We start from the raw sequence: 19,724 nt of genomic DNA, 5'->3' as shown, positions 1-19,724 counted from the left end.
TAGTCTCCAAGTACTTGCATCACCACAGAATCACCAGGTCACTCTGAATAAAATCCACCAATTTTCACTGAAATCGATGAAGATAAAAATTGTTCAGTTTGTGTAATGTTCAACCAGTCCACACTGGCAGTTTTGCACTTTGATGGTAAGTTGAAAATCTAACCTAGTTCTGGTAAGCTGATTGTAAATTTTAAATCCCCAAAGAAATGAATCAAAATTGACAGTGGAGTTAATTTTCATGCAATAAAGTAAAATAGCCTTGACCCGACTACCTCCCCACTCTGACCACTACTTCACCTGACCACTCCCCCAACACAACTATTCCCTCTCCCCGCCCAATTACCCCGACTACCTTCCCGACCCATCCTAACATCCCGACGCCATTAACACCATGGCCCAACCCAACTACATCCTCAGCCCAACTACTCAACTACCCTCCTGACCTGGCCCAACTAACAACCCAACCCCAGTCTAATACTACCTAATGACTAATACCCCGGCACTACCAACAAACCACTCACTCATCTACCACTACCTACACACTTACCTACATCACCCATCTACCCAACCACCCACCTACTGACCTCGCCAACGTACTCATCTAACCCTCACCCAACTACCTCCAATCTACTTATCCACCTCACCCATGCACTCACTCATCCACTCACCCATTTACTAATGTTCAAACTGGACCTTACACAGCAGCTAGTGTTGTAAAAAGGGAGGCATTTCCTGTCGACCCTCGACTTTATTTCACTCCAACAGAATTCCCTGGTGGACGCTGCGCTGTGCATTTTGCTGTGAAGGCCTCAATAAAAATGCGCAGCAACTTCGAGATGGGCGAATTTACAAGCGCAGCAGCTATCCAACAATCAGTATCGCTACCCGGAAGATCCAGGCCGACAAAATAACTCATGAACTTTGTGTTTAGAAAAAGAAAGGGAGGCATCTTACTATCGTATTAGCATAGCTACAAATACTGTCATTCATTGTAAAGATCCAAGTTTAACTGATTTTGCGATACTGCATTTATGTACATTCTGCAGATAAATTAGAATATTTTATTATTATTCCAATTGGTATCACTTTATTCAAATGAACAACTGACTGGAGGGAAAGCAAGAAACAAACTATATTCTTTAGTAAGATACTCAATCCTCTATAAGTGCAGCATACTTCTTAAAATACTGTCTTCATTGCGTAAACTTAAACCTTGTATTTTGACTGCTAAATACTGTTGCAGTTTTCTTTCAAAGCACTATTTGAGAATGATTGTAGGACGATATCTACAAGCTTGAGGCCTGCTCGGAACAGCTCGAGTTATATTTTAGAATTTCTCAACACAGTTACAGTTCGTACAATAGTCAACATTGTTAATATCTCATTTTCAAAGAAAATAATAATTGGTGAGTCTTATGAAATTTGGCAAAAGCAATTGATCATTTCCTGTTTATTGCAAATACAGCCATAGATGGGATTTTATATCTTATGTACCCTTTTACAGAGGAGAGCTAGCTAACAGCTGCTGGGTAAAGACTTTGGGTGGGATATTCCGCACCCCCCACCCCCCCAATACCCCTCCTGCATGTTTTGTGGCAGCAGAGGTAGCCCACCGTTAGATGGTGGCAGGATCTTCTAGTCTTAGAATCATAGAATCCCTGGTGGCCCATTTGGCCTATTGAGTCTGCACCAACACTCTGACAGAGTATCTTACCCAGGCCCTCTCCCCTGCCCTAGCCCTGTAATCCCACACATTTTACCATGGCTAATCCATCTAATCTACACATTTTGGGACACTAAGGGACAATTTAGCATGGTCAATCCTCCTAGCCTGCCATCTTTGAAATGTGAGGGGAAACCGGAGCATCTGGAGCAGACACGGGGAGAACGTGCGAACCCTACACAGGCAGTGACCCAAGGCTGGAATTGAACCCGGGCTCCTGGAGCTGTGAGGTAGCAGTGCTAACCACTGTGCCACCATGCTGCTGTCAACGGGGTTTTCCATTGTTCATAACCCTCGGCAGCGAGGCGGGTGGAGAACACTGTCGGCGGGACCGGAAGATGCCACCAGCAGGAACAGCTGGAAAATCCTGCCCATTGGCAAGGATTCTGTGGTCAGTGGCGAATGCACTCACCATTCTTTATACTTACAGCTGTTCACAGAGAGTTAATGGGCTGTTGCATGGCACTTTACAGCAAGGGGCGGCACGGTAGCACAGTGGTTAGCACTGCTGCTTTACAGCTCCAGGGACCTGGGTTCGATTCCTGGCTTGGGTCACTGTCTGTGTGGAGTTTGCACATTCTCCTCGAGTCTGCGTGGGTTTCCTCCGGGTGCTCCGGTTTCCTCCCACAGTCCAAAGATGTGCGGGTTAGGTTGATTGGCCATGCTAAATTGCCCCTTAGAGTCCTGAGATGCGTGGGTTAGCGGGTAAAATGTGTAGGGATATGGGGGTAGAGCCTGGGTGGGATTGTGGTCGGTGCAGACTCGATGGGCCAAATGGCCTCCTTCTGCACTGTAGGGTTTCAATGATTCTATGAAGTCAAGGTCCATTTCAGTGTGCTACCTTTTACAGGGTTTTGGGGGGAAAGGGGTGGCCTTAAGACAGGAAAAGTGAGATATTGTGTATTCCTGCAGAATTGAATATTTATTATTTACTAAATTCAACACCTACTCTACCTGTTACTCTTTGAGGTGGTGCCATGTTAGATATTCTTTGTAGCATATTACAGGATCTGAACATTTCGTTATATTGCCCTCTCCGTTAGTTCACCAATGGCTGCCTGTAATTGACCATATCAGTCTGACTCAGTGCAGCAACACACAATAGAAAGCTGGTGATGAGGATGGTCTGATATTTTTCTTTTATGCTTCATTTGCGGAATTAAGGACTGAAGAACACTGTGACACTGTTTTTGAAACATTTAAAGTTGATTTTGGGAAGTCTGAGTGATGTGAGAGTTTGGTCCATGTACACATTGTGTTCAGGTACACAGTGAGTCAGCATGGTAGGTATTTGAAAAATCGAACTGGAAACTCAGGGGGCAATAGGGGAATCCAATCCTAGCAAAGAGAACTGGCGTAAATACAAACAAAGGTTTGTACATTTGGCCAAACGCGAGTAAAATAGGAGATGAGGATAAAGTAAATGTTTTCCTCACCATGATGAGACGAGATGCTTTTGCTCTAATGTTTAATCAGTGTTGCCCGACAGACCCCAGTTAAATGGATTACGCTGAAATTAATGAAATTCTGGACTCATGTTACGGAATGACTAAGAATAAAATTGCACTGAGAATTATGTTCTGTCAAAGGAAGCTGTCATCAAGTGAGACTGGTAAAGATTACACTCTTAAATTGAAGAAACTCTCCCCCCACGATGGGTATGGCATGGGCTTAGAAGGCAATCTTTCAGGAGGGGGGCTAAACAACAATAAAATCCAGGCCAAGCTTTGGAATAAAGGCAGTAGGTTGATGTGGAGGGTGACCTGCAATGAGACCACAGTCTTGGAAATGGCACAAAGAGATGCGGTAGATGGCAAGGAAATTCTTTTCCTGTGCTGGAGAGGAAGTTCACTGGATTTCAGTGAGATCCAGGCCACAGCAGCCAGGTTCACAGACTCAGAGTCAGAGATTTAGATGCTACTGTTGCCATGGTAGCCACCAACCTTTTTTTAGATCAAAATCTTATGCCTGTGAGATAATTGGTCATATCCAGAAGGCGCGCAGGAGTGCAGGAAACGGTAATGCTCCAGATTGTGGTAAAGCTCCAGGTCACAGCCACGAGGTTGTGGCAGATCTAAAACTGGTTCAGGGGTTTGGAAATTCTAAAATGTGCATTTGATAGATGTGAAAACAGAAGTAACTGAACAGAAAGATGAAGAGTTGTACTCAGGCAGAGGGCAAGAAAAACAGCACATGGAAGATGAGAGTAATAGGGCTGAAGATATAATTCCAGTGCTCACAATAAAAATGAAAGTTGGAGATGAGCAATTTTCTTTTGATATTGATATAGCTGCAGCAGTGTCTGTTAGCTCGGAAGGAGCGCACAAGAGCTCTTTAACTTACAATTCCCTTCCCAAAACTGGTATCAAACTGATCAGTTATTCCAATAACTACAGACCAGTGTCAGGTAAAGTTAGTGTGAGAGTGGATGATGATGATACATCCTATTACTTGCCATTGGTAGTAGGAGGGAACAAGTCTTCCTGATGGGAAGAAATTAGCTTAAGAGAAAACAGTTTACCAGGCAGTTATTTACAGTGAGGATGAGTAAAAGCACATCTGTCACGGATGAAGTACGAAGAGAGCACAAAGTGGCCTTTGAAAAAGGAGGATCAAATGATATGATTACCCATCACAAGGCTGAAATCAAGATAAAGGACAATGTGCGGCCGACATTTTGTAAGGCTGGTCCAGTGTCTTCTGCACAGTTAGAAGCAGTAAGTAATGAGCTGGATAGGAAGAACAGGGGCAATTCAGAAAGTGGAGAGCCACAAATGAGCTGCACCCATTGAGAGCGTTCAAAAAGGGTCCATTCAGATATGTGGAGATTAGAAACAAATGGTAAACGATGTGACTGAGAATGAAACTACCTACCAGTGGAGATTTGTTTTTTAATTTAGCCTATGGAAAGTTGCTCAGTCAGATAGATTGATCAAATGCATATTAGAATTAACTGACAGGAGCAAAGATCTGGTCACCATTCATTTACATAAAGGGTTGTACCAGTACCAAAGGTTAGCATTTTGGGTATCTACTAGTCCTGCATTATGCTAGATCGTCATGGATCAGGGACCAAGTGGGATGAAATGAGTGTGCTGCTTCTTAGATGACATTCTGATTAACAGTAAGACAGAGGAAGAGCACATTGCAATGTTGAACAAAGGCCTGGATTGACTTGGAGAGTGTGCCATCAAAGCTAAAAAGCACAAAAATTGTTCTGTGGTGTAGCATACCTGGGTGAAACAGTGAAAGTATCCACTCAGGAGAAGGTTGTAGGGAATTTGAAAGCAAAGGGACCGTAGAACTTAGAACGCTCATGGAATATTGTGTATTATTCTAAGTTCATCTCTGCTAATGCACTTACTCCATTGTATAAACTGCTCCAAGATTGAAATAGATTGGGAGTGGTCTTTGGAGTGTCGGAAAGCAATTGAAGAAGTGTGGAAAGTACTGACTAGTGTTGCTGTTTTAACCCACTATGATCCCACAAAATTCCTGGTTTTAGCGTGTGATGTCTCACATAATGGAAGATGTGGAGAAGCCTGTTCCATACCACAGAATCATAGAATCATGCACTACATCCTTTGGCCCACTGAGTCTGCATCAATATATAAGAAACACCTGACCTCCCACCTAATCCCATTGACCAGCACTTGGCCCATAGCCTTGAAAGTTATGATATGCCAAGTGCTCATCCAGGTACTTTTTAAAGGATGCGAGCCAACCTGCTTCCACCACCCTCCCAGGCAGCGCATTCCAGACCATCACCGCCTTCTGAGTAAAAAAGGTTTTCCTCACATTCCCTCTAAACCTCCTGCTCCTCATCTTGAACCTTCATCCCCTCGTGACTGACCCTTCAACGAAGGGGAACAGCTGTTCCTTATCCACTCTGTCCATGCCCCTCATAATCTTGTACACCTTGGTCAGGTCACTCCTCAGTCTTCTCTGCTCCAATGAGATCAACCCCACCCGATCCAACCTCTCTTCGTAACTTATATGTTCCATATCAGGCAGCATCCTGGTGAATCTCCTCTGCAGCCCCTCCAGTGCAATCTATCCTTCCTATAATATGGCAACCAGAACTGCACACAGTACTCTAGCTGTGGCCTCACCAAAAATCTACACAACTCCATTATGACTTCCCTGCTTTTGTAATCTATGCCGCGATTGATAAAGACAAGTGTCCCATATGACTTTTTCACCACTCTACTAACATGCCCTTCTGCCTTCAGAGATCTATGCCAAGGTCCCTTTGGTCAACAGAACTTCCTCGTATCATGCCTTTCATTGAATACTTCCTTGTCAAATTACTCCTTCCAAAGTACATCACCTCGCAATTTTCAGGGTTAAATACCATCTGCTACTTACCTGCCCACTTGATCCATATCTTCTTGTAGCCCTAGACAATCAGCCGCACTGTTAACCACCGGCAAATCTTTCTGTCATCCACAAACTTACTAATCCTATGCCCACATAGTCATCTATGTATGTTATATAAATGACGAATAACAGGAGACCCAGCACAGGTCCCTGTGGTACACCATTGGACATTGGTTATCACCCTCTCTCTCCTACAACTGAGCCAATTTTGAATCCACTTTATCAAATTACCCTGTTTCCCATGTGCATTTGCTTCACAAACTTTGACAAAGTTGAAGAAAAAGGCCTTAAAGAGCATACATGGCATTATATGCTTCAACAAATACATATACAGCAGGAAGTTCACTTTGTTAAGTGATCGCTAAAGCCTTATAATCAGAGTTGGTTCAAAGAATGGAGTACCAACACCAGTGGCAGTGTAGCTTCAGAAATGGGCATTAATTTTAGTGCCCATCAGGATAGTATTGAATATTGTAAGTCAGCAGATACTGCAAATGCAGACATTTGTTCAAAATTTCCCATGAAGGCTCGTTAATTTCTAGCCATTGAGTTATCTATGAATTACTTTACATACACAAATGACAGGCCAGTGTCTGACAGAGAAATTAGTGAAGAAACTCACAAGGATGCGATGCTCAGTAAAGTGCTCAATTATGTCGTGAATGGCTGGCCTAAAGAACGTGATGATGAGAAACTGCAGGAAACTGAGTGTAGATTAACGCAACTCCTATGGGGTTTAAAGTCATTAACCTAAGTTAAGGTTTAGCAAGAGATTGAGAATGGAACTTCATCAAAAGCACACAGGAATAGTTTGTATGAAAACAGTAGCAAGAACTTTTGGACACTTTTTGTATAAAACTGTGCGAATGAGCACATCTTGATTTATCTGAGGTAGAAATCTTGTTTCGGTTGATGGCGAAAGCAAATGGACAAATGTTGAGTCTGTGCCCAATACCACAAGTGCAAAAACTACTGAGGTGTGGAGAAATTGACTTGCAATTTATGAGTTGCCAGAGGTGTTGGTGTTAGATAACGGCCCACAGTTTACCTCAGAAAAGTTTGAAATATTTCTGAACAAGAATGGAATCAAACACACTCTAAAAGCACCTTATCTACTCCACATTCTATAACAGGTTGCTCAGCTTATGAGTCAGTGTTTAAAAATGCTCCCAGGACAAGGTTTAATTTGACTTCAATCGCAAAGTAAGAGAAAGGCAACACAAAGTGAAGATGAGTCTTGATACATATGGCTTGAAATTAAGCAACTTCAGCACTAACCAGAAGGTCATGGTGATAAAGCACCGAGGTGATAAGAAGTATGGAGTTGTTGTAAAGACACTAGGTGCATTTGCATATCTAGTGAGGGTTGGAGTGGGACTCTGTCAGTGTCCTGTAGACATTTGCCTGAAAGAGGAAATTTGACAAAGAGAGAGCAGGAGAAACATCCTATAGTCCAAAATCCTCATACAGCCCAAAGCGAAAGTCATAAGAAAGTGCAGGTCGGCAAGAAAGTGAACATTTGACACTCCTACAGAATCACCGATAGAACATCATGAGTTAGGGTCTCTGATTGAGACAAATCACTTAATGTCATAGCCCCAACCATAAAATGGAATTGGTAGTCAAAGTCAAAGCTTGGAGACAGTCAGAGATGTTGAGAGAGCAGAGTCAAGCTAATGGAAATTGAAGGAGATATCCAGACAGAAAGAGAAAGAAGCCAGGAAGAATAATTGAAAGTACACAGGATGAAAAGAAAAGTTGCTCTTTTCATTATTTCTTGTCAAATTATGATATTTTTGTTAAATACATACCGTGTTAAGGAAAAATATTTCTATATGCCAATTACTCTGGTAGTATTAGTCATATATGTTTTGGTTCTGATTACAATTAAAAAAATCCAACTCAACCTGTTAAATTTTCAGGTATTGTTGATATTAATTTAGGCATATTATGTACATGTAGCATTTTACATTTCAATGCACACTTTTTTTAAAGTGGGAGGCAGTGTAGTATAATGAAAGATTTGAGCATTTTGTTATATTGTGCTCCCTATTACCCTCTCTTGGGGAGATATAAATAAAGTTAGTTCAATAATAGCTGTCTGCAGAGGAGTATGCGTCTGTCTTACCCAGTGCACTACTCAACTTTTCCTGTGTTAATATGTTAAGCTTCTGTGACATTGGCATTAGTTAATATTTTCCAGAGGTGACCATAATTGCTATGGTTACCAGGCTCTTACAAATCATTCAATATGCTTTCTGAAAGATTTTTTTGCATCCAATATTTTTCTCAGTAACTGAAATTTCTTAAATTTAAAATTAGGTTTAAACAAAATGTTTAAAATCAAAAAGTACACACTTCACAATAACACTACTATATGCACTTTTCGAATTGTCATTTGAATCTTAGAATACTTTAATTAAAGGAACTTGAGGACTTTAGCCTGTCCCTTGCATCTGGGACAGGATTAAAGTTGTTATTTTGTGAGCTGAATTTGGTTTTCATAGTCTGAGCAGATGTGGTTTATCTACATTCCCAGGGTACATCAGTAGCATTCAATGGGGGGCACGTTGGCACAGGGGTGAGCACTGCTGCCTCACAGCACCAGGGACCCAGGTTCGATTCCCGAGTTGGGTCACTGTCTGTGCAGAGTCTGCACATTCTCCCGGTGTCTGCATGGGTTTCCTCCGGGAGCTCTGGTTTCCTCCCACACTCCAAAGATATGGGGGTTAGGTTGGTTGGCCATGTTAAATCCCCCCCCCCCCCCCCGAGTGTCAGGGGAACAAGCAAGGTAAATACATGGGGTTACGGGATTAGGGACTGGGTGGGATTGTTGTGGGTGCAGGCTCAATGGGCCAAATAGCATCCTTCTGCACTGTAGGGATTCTATGACTAATCCATTGTACTCCTGGAATGTTCTAACAATTTCTGCTCAAAATGTTTCAGAATTATTTGAAAAGGACAAATTCTTAAATCTTTCTTTCCTGCCATTTGCACCTTTGAATGCTAAATGCCAGATAATGCCTATTGGTCCATTACATTTGTGGTGGAGGAATGCTTTTTAATTCTTGAATGAGTGCAAGCATTTGCAAAATGCTTTGTCAGAGTGGCGGATGGCATAGTTCATAGGAGGTAGGTTTTGAATTTTCATTGGCCAAAAGCCGCCAGCAACACAACAATATGGATAAAAGCAAGTTACTGCAGATGCTGGAATCTGAAATCAAAAGAGAAAATGCTGGGAAATCTCAGCAGGTCTGGCAGCATCTGTAAGGAGAGAAAAGAGCTGAGGTTTCGAGTCCAGATGACCCTTTGTCAAAGCTGAAAGGCAGAGAAAGTGAGAGATATTTATACTGTAAGGTGAGGGAATGAAAGATGATCATAGCCATAGAAACCAGGAGAAAAAACTACTAATAGCTCTCTGTGGACAGCTATTAGCAGTCTTTTCCCCTGGTTTCTATGGCTATGATCATCTTTCATTCCCTCACACTACAGTATAAATATCTCCCACTTTCTATGCCTTTCAACTTTGACAAAGGGTCATCTGGACTTGAAACATCAGCTCTTTTCTCTCCTTACAGATGCTGCCAGACCTGCTGAGATTTTCCAGCATTTTCTCTTTTGGTAACACAATAATGTATCTGGCCTCAACCAAACAATGAATATAACGAAGCACTAACCCTACTCTGAGTGTGCGCACTGCTGCAAGCTTGGAACCGCTCTTAAAATATTGCACTGATCCTAAAAGCAGAAGATAAAGTGACGTTATAGGTGCCACTTTATGGCAGGTGAAAGTACTGTGCAGGTGAACATGTCCCCCAATTCCGTTCCCGCAGAAAACCTAGGCTACTATGTTTTATTTGCACACAGTGGAGTGAGGGGAATTTGGAAAAACTGTAACATGACATAATGTGTCCTGACTGCAGGAGAAACATTGTCCAGAATTTGTTGGAAGGGGGGGGGGGTCCAAAACATGAGTTTTTTTCCTCTCACCCTTCAGTTCCAGAAATCATATAGAGCCACAAGTTTCTGGGGGTACCAGCTGATAATGGTGTGGCAAGATCAATGGCCATCTGGTGGATGACGGGACCAAAACTTATTGAGAAAGAAATAAGATGAAATTAGAGTGAAGTTGGATACAGAAAGAAAAATAAGAGAAAGAAAGAATGGATTAAAAAGGTAGAAAAAACACTGAATAGTAAGGAAGAAAGTTAAAATTAATTAAAGTTTTAAAAATCTCCACCAACAATTTACTATCTGCACAAATGAGACTCCGTAAGTTAGACCATAAGATATAGGAGCAGAATTAGGTCACTCAGCCCATCGAGTCTGCTCCGCCATTCAATCATGGCTGATATTTTTCTCATCCCCATTCTCCTGCCTTTTCCCCATAACCCGATCCCCTAATTAATCAAGAACCTATTTATCTCTGTCTGAAAGACGCCCAATGACCTGGCCTCCGCAGCCTTCTGCAGCAAAACGTTCCACAGATTCACAATTCTCTGGCTGAAGAAATTCCTCCTCATCTGATTTAAAGGATTGTCCCCTTAGCCTGAGGTCGTGCCCTCTGGTTCTAGTTTTTCCAACTCGTGGAAACATCCTCTCCACATCCATTCTATCCAGGCCTCGCAGTATCCAATTCAATTCTTCGCTTTCTGGGCCTAGAGTTCGAGTGGTATTTCAGGAGCTTAAATGTCATCATTAAAAGGCTTCTTACACCACCAAAGATGATTTTGGAATGTTTACCAGGCTAATACCTGGAAAGGGAGGGTTCACACCATTACCAGCGGGTACCCCCCCAGAAACCTCTAATGAGTCATGTTATGTGGGTTCCCTCTCCAACAAATTCTGGAGTTTAGAAGAGTAAGAGGTGACTTGATTGAAATATGTAAGATCCAGAGGGGTTTTGACAGGGTTGATGTGGAGAGGATGTTTCCTCTTGTGGGAGAATCTAGAACTGGGATAACTGTTTAAAATAAGGGATCGCCCATTTAAAACGGAGATGAGGCAAAAAACATTCTCTCAGAGTCATAAGTCTTTGGAATTATTCCTGAAAAGGCAGAGAAAGCAAGTCTTTCAATATTTTTAAGGGACAAGTGGACAGATTCTTGGTAAGCAAGGAGGTGATATGTTATCAGGAGTAAGCAGAATGCAGGTTTGTGATTACTATTAGATCAGCCATGATTTTATTAAATGGCAGAGCAGGCTCAAGGGGCCGAATGGCCTGCTCTTGTTCCTTGTTTGTGTGTTTGTATATGTAAATGTCAACCCCAACTTTATCCAGCAAGTTTACTTTGTAATTACTGCTCAAGGAGGTTGATGACAAGCTATTGTTTGAGAGAGATTAACGATGGAGCAGCACAAATGGTTCAGCAATTTGCAGTGATTCATAATTCACAGTGCACCGCTTACTCGGCACAAACTGTTGGATGTTTTACAACTGATAAGAGAGAATGAATTAAACTTAATTATTTTGCCCACAAATTCTATTCAGGATAGGGAGAAATAAAATGTTGTAACTTGCAACATAATGAGGTGTTTTGTTTTCAACACCCAAAAGCAACAAACTAACTTGCTATTGGCTGGTTAGTTAATTAGGCTTTTTTCCATACTAAACGCAGATCTTACCAAACATAATCCATTAAATGCAATATATTCAGTCCTTGCTCATGCTGTTGTGTGTGCTATGGTAGCATGATGAGTATATGTGTTTTGACCATTATCAAAAGAATTGACAGAATATACACAATCTGCAATTGATATAAGTTTAATGGGATATGCAAAACTTTCCGTAATAGTCATATTTAACTTTACAGTAAAAGGTCCAAATTGTACTAAAAACTATATTAAGCCCAGCTCCCCAGAAACACAATTCTCAGAGCAAAATAAAGTACATTAAATTCACAGAATTACAAATTCTCCATTTCTTCAGTAGCCAACATTGTAGGCAACTTGACTGATTGGGTAGAGTCGAGCTGCCTAGTTTAAATTTTCATACAATGCTTGGCAGTTAGCTGTCAGTCACCATTAACTAGTGCATTCTCTGTGTCAACTCTACCAATCAAAGTCCACTTGCCAAACAATTAGCACTCTCTTCTCAAACTGTATAAAGCTGTTGTTTTCTTGCGACTATCTGATGAGTGCAAAATGAAAAGCTTTGACAAAAGCTTCAGAATACTTGAGTTTTGTACAACCAAATGACTATTCACATCCAGCTAAAATGAAGCAAGGGCCGGGAGTTTTCACTCCCATTGGCATTGGGTGGGTTTGACAATGAGAGTGGAAAATATTGGAGTAAGGCCAAAATCATGGAGTTTTACAGCACAGAGTCCCTTCGGCTCATCGTGTCTGCGCAAGCCATCGAGCACCTATCCTAATCCTATTTTTCAGCACTTGGTCTGTAGCCTTGTATGCTATGGCATTTCAAGTGACCATCCAAATATTTCTTAAATGTTGTGGGGATTCCTGCCTCTCCCACTTTTTCCAGGCGGCGAGTTGCGGATTGCCGCCACCCTCTGGGTGAATTTTATTTCTTCAAATCCCCTGCCCCTTACCTTAATCTATCCCCCTGGTTATTGATCCCTCTACTAAAGGGAAAAGGTTTTTCCTATCTACCCTACCTACCTTATCTATGACCCTCAAAGTTGAGTTTCACATCGACATAAAAGCAGCAAGCAATCATCCCCTCCCCCAGTCAGTGGCGGGCTGCTGTTCAACATTGGGAAGGTCACTGTAATATATTTGCATATCATTATTGGGCCCATGCCCCAGAATCATATCCCTCCCATCACAAAATACAGCCATGGCAGCATGATACCAGAATGGTGCAATGCACGACTGGTCTCAGATGGCATGTACCTGGTGAGCAGTACTCTGAAGCAAAGCAAGCTTGGAGGTGAGTGCAGTGCTTGTGTGTGTGTGTGTGTGTGTGTGTGGGGGGGGGAGATGTGTCGTGGGTCATACACGTGTGGTACATGGAGGTGCACCTGGATGAACATGTGGCTAATTATGTGTTCCAACTCGCCTACACCTTTTAAAGATAATCTGCCTCTCTTAAAGAGGAGCTGCACTCATTAGAAGGAAGCCGCTGCTGTCTGTCTCAGTTAAAACTGAGTGAAAAGAAAAACTGCCAAATAAAACACTGGTAAAAGAAGCCTTAGTCCAACAGGGCAACATGCAGAGAGCCCATGTTTCTGAATGGGGCCAGAAGACCCAAAGAAAATAGGGGGAGATAGCCAGGATATCAATTCATATGGAGTCTTATTCCAAGAATCTGGCAACAGTATTGTTCAAAGTACTCGTGTGAGTGGTCAAAGTCATTGAATATATCTTCACATGATATCACCTAGCCACCACACCACTAAACTCTTCCATCAGCTTTCCTTGCTAATCTCAGGTCTAATATTCAGATACTCCACCTTACACTCACAAACGTTCCAAAGATGTTAGCCTTTATTCTACTTCCTCATAACTCTAACGGTTCAACTGGCAGTCACATCATAGAAGCACTGACATTCTTCCCTCTCTCTTGGAGGACAGGGTAGCCAATAACTGCAGGGAGAAGAGCGGGAGATAGGCCTGCGTCACCTAACGACAAATAGAGGAGACGGCCCTCCACATCATGTGACCATATTAGCAGAGGTCGATGCATCCTGTGCCATCAAGAACATTCAAGGTGACAGTATGTTTCTGGCTTATTGCACTTCCCAAATCCCAATTCTCCCACAGCTTTCTATCTAATGTGAAGTGCAAGCTCCAGATGGTGTGACTAAGGACTTCTTGCTTTCTATCCTTCATCTATTCCCTCTTCCCAAACCTCCCCTTCTGAATTTCTGCTGTCAGATAATCAAATATTGCTGCCTGGTCAGCCATAGCAACCACTGAAGAAGGGGAGAGAGCTGCACAGGCCGCCAATGGAGCGGTAACATCACTTGATCAGGGAGTAGCAGATATCAGCTCAGACATTGACAATAAACTAGGTTAAAGGGTAATATAGAGTTGGGATCTACATGTTGAGTTACCAGGAAGGAATGGGATGCAGCAAGGGAGAAGAAAGGATGGTTCCTTTGCCAGCTCTCTGAAGGGCGAGGTTTCAGACAAGTTCTGGTATTACAGTCCAGATGAGGATTTTGATGAGGTGGCATAGAGGAGCGCACTGATGACCATTGCACAGCGCAGTAGTCAGTACATTGGCAATATGTCAGGTAGCCTCTTGTCGCTGTCAAAGAGGATGAAGGCATCTTGCTCAAACTTGGTACAGGACATCAAATGGAGTATTGAGCCCAGCCTTAACGTCATTGGAAGCAGTGGCCAGCTCTATACAGCACTTGTGGAGCCAGCCATAATCTCAGTTTCAACACTCCACTGCCTCCCCTGTATGGATGTAGCAACACTCGCTTCCAAATCAAACAACTCACCACACATTTCCAAAACACTCCACGACACAGACTTCCACAAACTTTGCAAGAGCAGAATAAGCCTAAAAGCTTATGAAGCAAATGGGGAAGACTGGCTCTAAAAATGCTGGTGGGATGGAGAGAATCCCTCATGCAACTGAGTGCATATTCGGCTGCGTATGATTAGCACAGGACATTCACTGGACATGCACAGTCCACGTTTATCAGAACAAGCACCAAATCAGCTGAGATGACTGTTTGACATTATGATCTGTCCACTGCGAAATCTTCCAATATGCACATGGCACACCTGTGCGAGCACCTTACACAATATACTGGCACCAGCACAGCTCTAGAGCCTGATTCTGTGATCCATATTCCTTTAACAAACACAACAACAGTGGTTCACAGATTCTTTAAGCATCAAAGTTTTGGCTCAATCATCATTTAGTTATATTATGTTATATTTTCCTAAAGAACATTACCTTGTTTGATTTTCCTTTTGTAAATAGGACAGCAGTCAAAGTTCAATGGCCAATCATTAATTTTCAAAATGTGTAACATCAACCACCGAATGTTCTGAAGTTTTTGAGGGAACAACATTCAAAGACACCACATTGTAAAGAGTATTTTCCCACAGGCGAGCATTTCATTTTCAAGATTAAAGGATACAATATATCAAAACTTGTAAAATGTTTTGAACTTTGACTGAAAATAAGAAGGCCATTCTCTGATTTGATAAATTGTCAGTGAAGACTAGAATGCTTTAAACCAGTGTTTGTAACGTATCAAGAAACTGTTGCCAGTGAGCTACAATGAAACATGCATCATGATGTATGTTGTACACATCCCTTAAGAAGTGTTCAAAACTCGTCAGCTCCACTGTTCATTATCAAGGGGTGAAAGGACATTTCATTTTCATTCTCAGGATGCCAAGCTCAGTAATTAATGCCCATCCCTAGTCACTCAAAGAAGCTGCCATCTTGAACTGCTTTGATTTTAGGGCGGCATAGTGGCACAGTGGTTAGCTCTGCTGCCTCACAGCGCCAGGGATCCGGATTCGATTCCCAGCTTGAGTCACTGTCTGTGCGGAGTCTACACGTTCTCCCCGTGTCTCCTCCGGATGCTCTGGCTTTCTCCCACAGTCTGAAAGACATGCTGGTTAAGTACATTGGCAATGCTAAATTCTCCCTCAGTGTACCAAAACAGACGCCAGAGTGTGGCGACTAGGGGATTTTCACAGTAACTTCATTGCAGTGTTAATGTAAACCCCCTTGTGATACTAATAAATAAACTTTAAACTGATGCATCTGAGCAGCTACTTCAGAAGACAGTTACGAATCAATCATGTTTGTGTGGGACTGAAGTCACATATATGTCAGACCAGCTTAGAACAACAAGTTCCCTTCATTAAGTGAGAACCAGATGTTTTTTTTGACAATCCCATAGCTTCATGACAAAGTTTTTTACAGAAAGTAAGTTTTAATTCAACTCCCAATATTCATGATGGAATTTGAATTCATGCCACTGGATTATTAGTCCAGGAACTACACCACCGCACTATCAACGAGGCTAAGTTTTTTTAAGCAAAACTTAGGGGCCATGAAATGATGTTTTCCACTTTATGGAACTACTTTTCTGAGTGTGAAATAACACTGGTTGAGACAACGAAGTATCAATACTGCCCAGAGAATTGAAATGCACTGTGTGCCCTGTAGTTTGGGAGACTATCAGTGAAAGCTGGCCAGAAGGTCCAAAGGGGATGTTACAGTTCACCAGAGAATTACACATTTTCTCTAAAAATGTGTCCAGAATTTAACAGCAGAATCTCACTTCAAAACACACAGATTCCTGCACTGAACAACAAAAATGGCAGTTACCCGGGTGGCTTTTTGAATTGCATTAACTGATTTTATAAATCTCAAGTCTCTTGGGAGTCAAGATGTATTTTGTAGCCAGTGTAAAACAGCCTCCCGATGAGGGCCTCACACTTAAGGGAGGGGGGAATCTCGAGTTACATAACCACTTCAAAAAATGTTGCACCTGAATTCAAAAAGGGATCTATAGTAGTACAGAAACATTGCTGTTCTGCCGTGGAAAATGGCACACTGAGGCTGCAGGACAAAGAGGTGATGTTTAAACAAGAGTTAGAAAGACATTCAGGGAAGCTGAGGGGGGCAGGATTGCCACCTCGAGGAGTGCTTGGAATGGGTTCATTCCCAGTGCCTCTGCGAACCCATGTGTGTCCCAACCATTTTCAATACAGATCGCAGAACTGCAGTAAAGGCGGTAACTTACACCAGAGAACAGAAACAAGGGGAAACAAGCTCTAAAAATTCCGTGCACAGACATTAATGATAACTTTTTTACACCCCCTTGCTTCTATCTCCCATCTGCAGCCAGGATCAAACGTGGGAGCCACTGGGTGGGAAGTGAAATTAACAAATGCCAAATCTCTTTAACATCCAGCAGAGCCCGTCTGCTCCCAACTCTCACTTTCACCACCACCAAATATTTACCCTGCACAAACTCCCTTTCCCCCCTCGTCTTAAACACAGCTTTAAATGAAACAGCAGATGTTGGGTCCCTGTGCAAGTCCTAATGAAACTGCAACTGAATCTCACATCCCTGCTTCCCAGTTTTGGCTTTAAATTAATCGCACCAGTCCTGGGAATCTGAGGAATGCCCATCCAGAGCAGGGGTGTTAGATACAAAATGCTATCCAAGTGTTAATAAGTGATTGCAGCAAGGCTAGTACTTCCTCCGCTGGAAACAGAAAAGTTGGTGGGATTTCTGGACCCGAATGCTTGGCCTTACAGATGTATTCGGCTGAGCTAAAATAGACACGATCAAACAACAAAGAAAACGCAAGAGCAAAAGTCTGCGACGCGTGGACATCAACACACACACACACACAGGAAAGAGCCTGTGGAGTTGGAACACTTTACCTTGCAACTGTGCAGATAAAGCCTCTTGATGCTGCTGATACTTCGATGCCAGGGTCTCCGCCTTCTTTAACTGATTGTGCATCTCATAGTACAGCAATAACCCATAAAGAAACCCAAAAACTATTGTAAGAAAGAACAAAGTTTGAAAAATCTTTTTCTGTCTCCGGGAACACATACTGTTTCCCATATTCCTTTTTTTTGCCCCCTGCAGAACGTCCACTGGACGGCTCCAAAGCGAAGAATTCAGGGTTCCCCCTTTCAACTCAATGTTTATTTTTGTTTAATGAATCAGTTGCATTGCAGGGTTGCAGCAATCGACCACTTTGCAACTTTAACTGTTCCTGACGCTGAAAATCCTTTCCAGGTTACAAGTTGCAAAGTTCAGTCTGAAAAAAAAAAGAAAGTCTCCGATCTAATTTGAGGAACTGAAGTTAAAATGTTGCCAGGAACGGTGCACCGCTTTACAGTCTTGTCAGGCTGCAGCATTCAATTACAGCTCTGTAACAACACAAAGTATTGTTTTATCTTGAACTCCACGCCACGGAAAAGTTCCAGGCCTTTTTTCCCCCAATCTCCCGTCTTACGTGTCACCTCCAGTCCGCTGCAAACCTCACAGCAGACAGGAAATCCCACCCACTCCCACACCGATTGGTAGCATTCCCACCCTCACCATTACTATTGGAGGACTCCACTCTCCTGGCTAGATAGTTCATACTGAACAAGTCTCACACACACACAGTAATACTGTTATAAATGTGGGAGGTGTTGGAGAAATATTAGGATCCACAAAACGTTACAAGTTGGTTTTTTTTGCAAACAGCTTGTGTTTGTTGCTGAACGTCTCCAACTAGAAGGACTAAGTGATGCCTGATAATGTACACTATGAACCCCCAACCCCCCGCTTCTGTTTCATGAACAATGACATCTGGGGCGCGGGAGAGTTTAAAGACAAGTCCTTAAAGCAGGAGGAGGTGATGAATGCATTGCAATGTCCATATCGCTGCTCAGAATTCGTGTCCCACAATGTAGATTTCGGAAATGTCGTTTCCAGGGCAGATAGCTAAAAAAAACCCTGAAAAGGACATATGCACTTACTCCCCGTGCCAAACAAAACAGAAATTGCTCCACATCTGGCAGCATCAATGGAGAGAAAGCAGAGGTCTCTGCGACCAGTCAGCACAAAATGCTGCAGCTTTAACGAAGTTGTATTTGTCTCGAGTAAAATGGGCCAATTCTTTGATGCTGTCACGAGCAGAAAGTGTTCTAATTTCTTATAAGCACACATATATTTTTATTTATTGTGCTCCATGGCAAAAGCTCCACTGTTTAACTGTTAACTTAAACGTTGACTCGGTGAAGAAAAACAGCCGCAGATCTATTTGGAACAGCAGAAAATTAAAGGATTAGTGTTGAGAGACAAACCAAAAACTATATTTGGAACCTCTTCCCCTCCTATTATTTTGCCACGTACATGCCACGGTTGAGAAGCTAAAATAGCCCATTGCATGGGTGCCAGGTTCCTGTGGTGACTTCCTAAACCTGGTTGAAAATAAAAGTCTGAATGGTCAGGATGTGACGCTGCAGAAAATCAATATCCACGATGGAAAACTCAACATGTGAATGAAGCCCAGAGAGAAAATGCAAGCTTTGTGCACGGAGGAATTTATCACATTGGCTTTCCAGTGTATCCCTGCCTTCAGTGATGTGTACAAATGTTAACTTGGTGATGGGTTTTCACATACCTGTGTTTTTTGAGGCTGGATAACAGTGCTTTTTTCAGCTTTTAGGTTAATCATGCACAAGATTTTACTCTTTCCTTGTTCTGTGGAACTGTTGAAATAATGGCAACACAGATCACTGGCATCGGGGCATCAGGACCCTCCCGATGAGTCCCCCGTCACAAACCCCTCCACTGCCCACCCTGTCTGCAGGCCCCCCCCAACCAATCATCAGCCCCCCCCACAACTGCACACACCCCCCTCTGCCAATCACCCCCTTTGCCGGTCTCCCCCCATCCCCTTTGCATACTACCCCGCCAATCACCCCATCTGTAGAGCTCCCACCCCCCCTGCAGTTCTCCCCTGTCTGTCGTTCACCCCCATTTGCAGAGCTCCCCCTCACCTCCCTCTGTCATAGCCCCACTCCCACTCAGGCTCCACCCCACTCAGGCCCCACCCAGTGCCAGGGTGCCAATGGGTGCTGCCCAGCCATGCCCTGACCACCTGAGGTCTTCAAAGGCCTCCAATCCCCCCGGTGAGACCATCACATCTGGTCTCTGCT

General features: G+C 42.8%; 1 protein-coding gene across 6 annotated transcripts in view; it reads right to left on the bottom strand.

The window, feature by feature from the left end:
* The window catches only part of LOC144490680 (Golgi integral membrane protein 4-like), a 117,006-nt gene extending 98,950 nt beyond the window's left edge, over positions 1–18,056 (bottom strand). For 4 of the 6 annotated variants that reach the window (XM_078208384.1, XM_078208407.1, XM_078208392.1 and 1 more), the window contains exon 1: positions 17,445–18,056. In XM_078208384.1, coding sequence (XP_078064510.1) covers positions 17,445–17,631 — 187 coding nt within the window. In that variant the 5' untranslated portion in view covers positions 17,632–18,056. The remainder of the gene's footprint in view (positions 1–17,444) is intronic. The other 2 variants (XM_078208423.1, XM_078208399.1) reach the window with 1 other exon arrangement.
* Positions 18,057–19,724: the final 1,668 nt, after the last annotated feature.

The sequence above is a fragment of the Mustelus asterias genome, chromosome 3, assembly GCF_964213995.1.
Source record: "Mustelus asterias chromosome 3, sMusAst1.hap1.1, whole genome shotgun sequence".
NCBI classification, from domain to species: Eukaryota; Metazoa; Chordata; class Chondrichthyes; order Carcharhiniformes; family Triakidae; genus Mustelus; species Mustelus asterias.
Note: the sequence above shows the minus strand (reverse complement) of the source record. Positions and strands in the feature narration are given on the sequence as shown.